General features: G+C 52.2%; 1 protein-coding gene across 6 annotated transcripts in view; it reads right to left on the bottom strand.

Moving 5' to 3' along the window:
- The window catches only part of pcnt (pericentrin), a 61680-nt gene that overhangs the window by 18800 nt on the left and 33175 nt on the right, over positions 1 to 9705 (bottom strand). For 3 of the 6 annotated variants that reach the window (XM_035408689.1, XM_035408690.1, XM_035408688.1), the window contains exons 26-36: positions 8862 to 9024; positions 8541 to 8732; positions 8204 to 8230; positions 7573 to 7805; positions 7083 to 7202; positions 6804 to 6824; positions 5108 to 5344; positions 3791 to 3958; positions 3013 to 3165; positions 2111 to 2278; positions 787 to 1926 (exon numbers count right to left, since the gene is read on the bottom strand). In XM_035408689.1, coding sequence (XP_035264580.1) covers positions 787 to 1926; positions 2111 to 2278; positions 3013 to 3165; positions 3791 to 3958; positions 5108 to 5344; positions 6804 to 6824; positions 7083 to 7202; positions 7573 to 7805; positions 8204 to 8230; positions 8541 to 8732; positions 8862 to 9024 — 2622 coding nt within the window. The remainder of the gene's footprint in view (positions 1 to 786; positions 1927 to 2110; positions 2279 to 3012; positions 3166 to 3790; positions 3959 to 5107; positions 5345 to 6803; positions 6825 to 7082; positions 7203 to 7572; positions 7806 to 8203; positions 8231 to 8540; positions 8733 to 8861; positions 9025 to 9705) is intronic. The other 3 variants (XM_035408692.1, XM_035408691.1, XM_035408693.1) reach the window with 3 other exon arrangements.

Below are 9705 nucleotides of genomic sequence, written 5' to 3' on the forward strand. Positions count from 1 at the left end.
GCGGGCCAAAACCTGGGGGCTAATAAGGTTTAGGCCCCCTGGGGTCCAGGGTTGTTTTTTGGGACTCAAACATATTACTAGTGGTGCCCCCCTGAAAGTCAACAAGTCGATCAGATATTTATTGTCTTTAAAAAAATTTTTTTTAAAACTGTGTGTTACAAAAACAGATTAAAACGTATAGAAAGTAACAAAAAACTGACACAGGTTACATAGTACAATAGGGAATTATAAATAATGCAAATTATAAATGTAGTTTTTATATTCTTGCAGGACCAGATGAAGCGTGCTATAAAAATTCCACGTGACAACTTGAGCTGGTGGGGCAAACTGTCAGAAGCTGAAGTAATGGTTTCATTTCATTTACGTTTATTTGTTTATAATGTTTAAAGCAAAATAAATTAGAAGAGCTTGATTTAACCAGAAAGACCTGTGTGCTGTCTCAATTATGACAAATCACAGTAGCCTAATGCATTCCATGTCCAATTCAAATCTGCCGGCAACTCAAATCTGGCATCAAAAGCAGCTATCTTAATGAATTTACTCATTTTAAATGCTCAAAAACACGTTCTTGTGACTCAGTTGCTAACGTGATCTAAATCAGCACTGAACGGATGCCAACGCCTTTTCAGATCGCCAGAAAGTCCGGAAAAAAAGAAAATTCCACGTCGAGTACAGCCGTATATATTATCAAAGCTGAATTCTCAGAGGAGAAAAACTGATTCCAGTTTTTGTCCTCTGAAAATTCAGCACAACACACATTCTTCAGCAGCAGCCCAGTATACTCACCAGTACTTCTTTCTGGGCCTCCGCATGCCTGGACACCTTCTCTTCCAGCTGGGTGTTCAGTTCCTGGATGTGATAGCTGTTCGATGTGACTTCCTGTTTTAGCCTCTCTATTTCCTCCTGAAGTCGGCCTTCTCGCTGCCTCAGGGCCTGGCGTTCCTGGAACAGCTCCTGCTTCACCGTTTCCAGGTTTTCAATTTTAGCCTCCTGCTCGGCAAGGCCTGCTCTCTGAGCATCTGCAGCTGCTGATCTCTCCTCGTTAACCTGCTGAAGCTCCTCCACCTGCTGTTCCAGTTGGGTCTTCTCCTCCTTCAGAGTGAGCAGCTCCTCCATCCGCTGTTCCATTTGAGCCTTCTCCTCTTTCACAGAGAGCAGCACCTCCATTTGCTGTTCCAGCTGAGCCTTCTCCTCCTTCACAGAGAGCAGAACCTCCATTTGCTGTTCCAGCTGGGCCCTCTCCTCCTTCACAGTGAGCAGCTCCTCCATCTGCTGTTCTACCTGGGCCTTCTCCTCCTTCAGAGCGAGCAGCTCCTCCTCTAGCTCCGCCTCCTTGCCCAGGTCGGCGAGCGCTCTGTCCCTCTGCAGCTCCGCCTCCCGCAGCCGCCCGTCACTCTTCCCGGCCTCGTCCTCCAGCTCGCGCACGCGAGAGGACAGCCGCTCGAGCTCCGCCTCCCGCTGGGACAGGTCCGCCCTCAAGGCCCCGCCCTCCTCCTCCAGCCGGAGCAGCCGCCGCTTCTCCTCCGCCAGGCTCTGCCCCAGCGCCTCCACCTGGCCGCGGTAAGTGGTCTCCTGCGTGTGGAGGAGGCGCTCCAGGGCCTCCTTCTCGCCGGAGGCCAGGTCCAGCTGGGCGCGCAGCTCGTCCAGGCGCTCCCGGGACGACTGCAGGCTCAGCTCCTGGCACAGGCTCTCCTCCTGGCCGTGGGGGGGCCAGAAGGAGTGGGGCTGGGGGCTGTGCTCCTGGGAGTCGCTCACCTCGTGCCGGTTGGGCCCCAGCTGCGCCAGCTCCTCCTGCAGCTTGTGGATGACCTCGTGCAGCTGCTCCACCTCCTCCTCCTTGTCCTGCCGCAGGCGGGCCTGGTCGCCGAGCAGGCGCTCCACCTGGGAGCGCAGCTCCTCCGCCTCCGCCTGCACCTCCTCCACGGCCTGAAGCGGCAAAGGGAGAGACGCTAAGAGGCTAAACCTGCTGACGCCTCAACTATGAGCTTTTTGAGCTCTAACTATGGATACCCTGGAAACGACAGCCACGAGAAACCCTCGCAAATTCAGCTCCTAAATTTGTCGAGCCTCCGCCCAAGGGTCACCGCACCGCCCTGCCCTGCCGACCCACCTTGTCGTCGTTGGAGACGTCCACTTCCTGCTGCAGGTGGAGGATCTGCTCGTTCAGGTGATCGATCTCCTGGTTCTTCTCCTCCAGCAGGGCCAGGGGGAGCTGCAGCACGGAGGCCGGGTCGTCCCCTTCGCCTCCACCCCTCCTCTGCAGCTCACTCACGGTCTCCTGCGGGGGACAGGGGAGCTGCTCACACCCTTATACTCAACAAACTGATACATGGGTTTGGAACGCTACTCCATACAATATCCACGGCCGAAATGCTCAACAGAAACTTCAGAATAGGCTTTATATCAATATAAGACATTTTCTGGAAGTTTCCCTACTTGCATAACCTTGTATGAGGCTACAAAGGCTCATATGAGCTGAAAAATGCCTTTTCATTTTCTGCTACTCTGCCATTTTCACACCCTGTTTTTTTGATAACCGTTCACAAGTTTATGCAAGTAGGAGAACTTCTCCAAACAAATTCTTACACACTTATATTCAAATCTGTGCTACTGCAAAAAGTAATTGGAAGATGGGTATAAATCAAAATCAACACAAAAAATTTGATTTCACGAAGCAGGATTATGGAGTCGTTAGGATAACTGTGCTGAGTAAAACCCAGAAGTAGCTCTTTTTACTTTAGCCCATTCCCCAGATTTGGGAGGGCTTTAGGTTTTTACTCACCGAAGATATACAGCTAACTCAGTAATCCTGCTCTGGGTTCGGTTCTATAATTCAATCTTTAAGAAGCCTTTAAGAATATGATGAAACAAACAAAGCTAGTATTGAATTTGGAAACTGGAAGGCAATCCTAAAGCAGGATACCCATTAAGTTTCAGAATGACCGCACATTTTAGCCCTCTACTCTGCTTCTTATGAAACCCCCTCAGAGTCCGGGCTGAGCCATGCCCTACCTTGAGGGAGCTGATCTCGTTCTGCAGCTGGGAAACGCAGATGGAGTTCTGCTCCGTCAGGGCCGTCAGCTGCAGGTGGAGCTGCAGCACCTCCTCGGCCTTGACGGCCAGGTCCCGCTGCACCTGCTCCAGCTGCTCCGCCAGCACCTCCGCCTGCGAGACACAAGGACTCCGCAATCAGCCCTTCTACCAGCGCTATCAAACGGGCATCTGGCCCGGGGAAGTGAACCACACCTAAGGACAGCCGTATTTTAATACAGGCACCCATAAAGACACCACCACCCACTCTGAATTTCCATAAACTGGTCTACAGAGGACACAACTTCACAGACTGATATTACTTTTTCACTGCTCTGGTGAATTATACATTTTACCTATGAAACACCTTTCATTTGGACAACCTGAAAGTGCTGTACGACGAATAATACAATATGATAAAAACATACCAAGTAATTACTAGCAATAAAATACAGGGAAGACAGATTGGCAAGAAATTCGGAGGAAGAGGCAAGTTTTTTTATACTCGTCTTATATGATGTGAGTGTCTAGGTAGTGCATTCTAGAGGTGGTGTTGGGGGGTAGGAGTGGGGCAATAACAGAATGCATGACCTCCAACTGAGGTCAGACTGATCAAGGGGATTGATAAAATGTGGCTGCTAAACCGCATTTCTTTGAAAGCTGCGCAAATGCTGACACGTGCAGACACCAGATTCTTCATAAAGAAACTGAAGTAATGGCGGACTGAGCCAGACCCATGCAGAAGGAGGCCGGGACTCACTTCCTTCTCCTTGTTGAGCAGGGTCTGCTGCACGGCCTCCAGCTGCTCCTTCAGGGCCTGCTCCGCCGTGCTCTCTGGGAAGCGGTGGCGCGCCTCGTCCAGCTTGGACTGCAGAGCGGAGATCTGCAGCCGGCTGGAGTACTGCTGCTGCTGGAGCGCCTCTTTGTCCTGTGGGAACAAAAGACACTTTCATTAAGATGACGAGACAAGAGCTCGCAGCTGGGGCTCTACCTATGGGAGCCCTGACCCAAAGGGCCCTACCTGCAGGAGCTCTGAGTCAAGGGCTCTACCTATGGGAGCCCTGACCCAAAGGGCCCTACCTGCAGGAGCTCTGAGTCAAGGGCCCTACCTATGGGAGCCCAGACCCAAAGGGCCCTACCTGTGGGAGCTCTGAGTCAAGGGCCCTACCTATGGGAGCCCAGACCCAAAGGGCCCTACCTGTGGGAGCTCTGAGTCAAGGGCCCTACCTATGGGAGCCCAGACCCAAAGGGCCCTACCTGTGGGAGCTCTGAGTCAAGGGCCCTACCTATGGGAGCCCAGACCCAAAGGGCCCTACCTGTGGGAGCCCAGACCCAAAGGGCCCTACCTGTGGGAGCCCAGACCCAAAGGGCCCTACCTGTGGGAGCTCTGAGTCAAGGGCCCTACCTATGGGAGCCCAGACCCAAAGGGCCCTACCTGTATGAGCTCAGAGCCAAGGGCCCTACCTGTATGAGCTCAGAGCCAAGGGCCCTACCTGTATGAGCTCAGAGCCAAGGGCCCTACCTGTATGAGCTCAGAGCCAAGGGGCCTACCTGTATGAGCTCAGAGCCAAGGGCCCTACCTGTATGAGCTCAGAGCCAAGGGCCCTACCTGTATGAGCTCAGAGTCAAGGGCCCTACCTGTATGAGCTCAGAGTCAAGGGGCCTACCTGTATGAGCTCAGAGCCAAGGGCCCTACCTGTATGAGCTCAGAGCCAAGGGGCCTACCTGTATGAGCTCAGAGCCAAGGGCCCTACCTGTATGAGCTCAGAGCCAAGGGCCCTACCTGTATGAGCTCAGAGTCAAGGGCCCTACCTGTATGAGCTCAGAGGGCAGGGGCCCGACCTGCAGGAGCTCAGAGCCAAGGGCCCTACCTGCAGGAGCTCAGAAAGAGGGGGCCCTACCTGCAGGAGCTCAGAGCCAAGGGCCCTACCTGTATGAGCTTAGAGCCAAGGGCCCTACCTGTATGAGCTCAGAGCCAAGGGCCCTACCTACAGGAGCTCAGAGAGAGGGGGCCCTACCTGTATGAGCTCAGAGCCAAGGGCCCTACCTACAGGAGCTCAGAGAGAGGGGGCCCTACCTGCAGGAGCTCTTGCTCGGTTTTCCTGGCCTTCTCCAGTTCTTGCTCCAGCTGACCCAGAGCTCGGCTGGACTCGGAGGTGTTCAGCAGAGCCTGCTCCAGCTCGCGGATCCGCCCGGCCATTTTGTCGATCTCCTCGTTCTGCTCCGCCAGATCGCGCTGGTACTGCTCTTTGGTCAGCAGCAGCGAGTTGTAGTCCTCCATCTTCTCCTTGATGGCCGCCTGCAGCGTCTCCACCTGCGGAAGACGGGGCACACGAGGGCTCAGCACGCCGTCCGAAGCCCTCCACTGAAATGAAAGTGACTTCCGCGCGGAAACCTACACTCCATTTGCATAGACAGCCTTACCCAGTCATGTCACTCATGACTCATTTGCTTTTTCCACTTTACGGATGCATTCCAGCACCATCTACAGAGCTCAGAAAGCACTGAACAATTATTCTGCTAGAGCTCAGCAAAGATCACGCTGTTTATCTTGCTGAATCAAATGCACTTCCGACAAGTACACAGGTTCATTCCAATGAATTTCATTTTCAGCAAAAAAGCATACAAATTTTGGTTTTATTTTAAAAAATGTCTATGCAACAGAAAGCATGAATGGACTGATTAACAGCATTCACCTTGGCAGGGTTTCCCCCAGAAATCTACACTAATCAAAACAGATAATTTCAGAATTCTACTTGATGTATATTTTACACCAACACATAACATACATTTTTTTAAACCGGTGACAAAACGACAATGCAAATCACAAAAAAAGCTACAGGAGAAGTTAGGGAGACAGACTTGCAGCCACTGGAAGACCACTATGATTAGAGGCACAAGCACTACAGAGAAGCCATTCCACAGAGCTAACTGCACAGCACATGCAGCGGAGAGAGGAGGAGCGGACAAAGGACTGAGGGATGGACCGTCTATCCCAGTGCTTCCCAACCCTGTGCCAGGAGAACTAGCGTCCTGCGGGTTTTCACTCCAACCCTAATTTGGCACACCTGATTCTACTAATTAGCAGCTCAAAGAAATCTCCAGCTGTTGAGTGAGGTGTGCTTTGTTTGTGTTGAAGTGAAAACCTACAGGATGGTAAATCTCCAGGAACAGGGTTGAGAAGAACTGATCTACCAATTAGGCTCAGCAGAGCTCCTGTCCCTCATCACACTGACACTGTGAGGTCAATATGAAAGCAAAGTGACCTCAGTTACAGTCACACAACAGTTCTCCTACCTGTTCTTGGAAAGCCCCTCCGTATGCTGGTTTTTATTGCAACCACAGTTCCAATTCCAGAATTTTTAAAAGGCTGTTAATTTTAATTAATTGGGTGCTTTTTGTGTTTAGAGGGATTATTTACCCTCTTAAGCCACATTAGGTCAAAAATAGCTACGCATGACGCAAAGAATAAAAGTCCCATATTCATATGCACAGCCTGTTAAAATTCTGGGATTGCCACTGTGGTTGCAAGGAAAACCAGCATACAAAGGTCCCCCAGGAGCGAGGTGGAGAGCCACTGCTGTAGAAGATTGGAATACGATCTCCACACTAATTCTCGTGTTAGCGATCAAGAGGAAGTTAAGCGTGATGCGAGACGGAGCAGAAGCACGGCCTCGATTTATTCGACGGGCCGTCGGATAAATCGGACGCGCGTGCACGTGGAGGCGCGCGCGCGCGCGAAGCAGAAGCTACTACCGAGCTCGACACCGTACCTGCAGAACCAAGTCCTCAATCTGCAACAGGGCCATCAAGAGAGAACACAAGAAGTTAAGATGACAAACGCGGATTCTTCAAAAGACTCGGGTTATTAAAAAACACCCCACTACACTTCACAGCATTCACATTCTTGCCACAGATATGCAGTTAGATATTGCTCTCGTACGACTTTAAAACATTATTGAGTGCACTTTTCGATGGAGGTTGAAAAAACAGCGGCGCTGCATCCATAAAAGGGCGCACGCATGCAGGAAGGGGGTTCCAGACGGCCGTACCTTCTGCCCCCTGCAGTCTCCTCCGGCGCTGGGCTTGTTCGGGTGCCTCAGCTGAGCCTCCAGTTTCTTAATCTCCTGCTGAAACTCGTCCCTCTCGTGCTCCCTCTCCACTGCCTGCTCCTGAAAACACACAGGCACACACACAATATTCACAAAGTGTCCATAACTCTCCACTGCCTGCTCTCCCCCCCCCCTCTCTCTCTCGATCTCTCTCTCTCTCTCACATACACACACACGCTTTTAAAAGTGTTCAGTAACTGCAGCTCAGTCTTAGAGGCACATTACCCTGCCCAAAAAGGTACGTACAGTAAATGTCATCTCTGCTATAGTCCTGCATCTGACAGAATGTTTGGTTTTTCTACCATGAACACTACACCATTCACAAATACAACACTGTACAACAAGTGCAACATTGGGAAACCGCAGTTCTCAGCGATGAATTTGAACAGTCACGTGACCGCAGGTCCTGGGGCGGGGGTTGCAGACTCACGTCCATGAACTGGCGGTGGTGCTTGAGCTGCCTCTCCAGGGCCTGGATGTGCTGCTGCAGGTCCTCGGTGTGGGCCCTCCTCCTCTCCTCCTGCTCCTGCCGGCTGCTCTCCTGCTCCTCCAGCTCGCTCTCCAGCAGCTTGAGCCGGGAGAGGAGGCCTCCGCGGTCCTTCTCCGCCTGCCGCTGCACGTCCAGCTTCTCCTGCGCCAGGCGCTCCGCCTCCCGCAGCAGCTCTGCATGGGGGGGGGGGGGGAGAACGGCGCCCCCGTTAGGCCTTTCCCGGAACGAACAGCGAACGATCACCGCACCGCAAACTCATCCACATTCGGGTTAGGGGAACGAGCACACCAGTAGAACGATTCGTCAGCCGGTCCGCCAATTACCGTGATAATTGCCAGGCAAGCCACCCGATTGGCTGACGAGTAAAACCATACACTCCGCGCACACACACACATGCCATGCCTTCGCTCGTCACAACACAAGCGGTTAGCAGAAAACAAAGCGGCTTCACAAATCCGTCCAATCGAAAGCCAGGATGGGTCCAATCAAAATTATGGAGACCAACTGCAAAGTAAACCGTAAAGCCAGCCCACACCAAGGCTTTACATTTACTGCGAGCACAGCAACAAACCTGCGTCATCTGCATCATCAGAACAGCCTACAGGGCAGGAAAAACAACTCCATTACCCATAAAACCACACTGTAACCAACAGCAATGACATTGCTAACTTTTCCATTGACTATTTAAGATGTAAAATCACGACCATTGTAAGAAGAATGTTCTTAACTGATGCATATGTAACAATCACTAATGCTAATTAAAAGTGATGGGAGTTCTAGAACACAGACTTATAATTTTAGGGAAGAAAAAAAAAATCATTCCAAAAAACCCACTCTTCAAAAGGTTAAAAACCGAACTTTAAAAAACAGCTGCTCTGGCACTCGTAGATTAGTCTGCTCCTGCTCACCTTTCTCGGGCTCCCCGAGCCCCCCAGCGATGGCGTCCCTCTGACGCAGCAGCAGGGTGTGCTCCTCGCTGAGCTCCTGCAGCTGCACCCGCAGCCCCTCCAGCTCCTCCACCAGCCGCTCCGTCTGCGTCTCCTTCTGCTGCAGCACCTCCTCCAGGGCTGCTTTCTCCGCCACGTAGCCCTCCATTAGACCTGCAGCACACGTACGCATTACGGTGAAACAAACGCACTCACGTTTGCAAGGCTAATGCAGTAGTAAGCATCAAAAAGAGTCTGCTGATGAGTGAAAACGGCAGCAGCCAATAGGAGGAGGCCCCTCACCCTCAGCCTTGTGCAGCTCCAGCTCTAGCTGGCTCTTAAGCCCCGCCTCCAGGTCCAGCTGCTCCAGAACGCGGCGGTGCTGCAGCACCAGCTGGGCGGCGTCCTGCCGGCCCTGGCTGAAGCGCTCCTCCAGGTGGGCCTGGGCCCCGTGGGTCTGCTCCAGCTGAGGGGGAGGGGAGGGGAAACGCCGCTGAGCACCGCAGACCCAACGCTGCCCTTCGGCTGAACACGCAGCAGCGCAGGACTGCGCAGACCATACCGGCTGCTCCGACTGCGCAGACCTTACCGGCTGCTCTGACTGCGCAGACCTTACCAGACCTTAGATACCTAAAGCCATGAAGACTCGGTGTATTGCTCACCCACTGTACAAATGTCACATTAGATCAGTGGTAACCAACCCTGTTCCTGGAGATCTATTGTCCTGTTGGTTTTCACTCCAACAATAACAGAGCACGCCTCATTGAACAGCTAGAGATCTTGTTCAGCTGCTAATGAGTAGCGTCAGGTGTGAGGCGTGTACAGGGTTATGAGCCGGTCAGAAGGCGGCACACAGGACCGGTCTTTCACAGCATTACCCACAAGCCAGTTCCATCCTCCTGAGGCCCAGCAATTCATCTTTCAGTCTCTGGGCTTCATATCTCAAGAACCACGTATTCTATGTTGAAACTGACTCAAGGGGCATTCAATAACAAAAAAATGTATATGTTTGAAAATGTTCCCACTGGAACATTGTGACATTTTTGGTTATCCCAGAAACCTGCATTATGTCAAAAAATAATGACATTTTTTCCCCCCGGGTCTCAGGAGGATGCTGAGATTTGGGGCGGGGCGATCCCCCCGCCCC

This window comes from Anguilla anguilla, chromosome 3 (genome assembly GCF_013347855.1).
Source record: "Anguilla anguilla isolate fAngAng1 chromosome 3, fAngAng1.pri, whole genome shotgun sequence".
Classification (NCBI taxonomy): domain Eukaryota; kingdom Metazoa; phylum Chordata; class Actinopteri; order Anguilliformes; family Anguillidae; genus Anguilla; species Anguilla anguilla.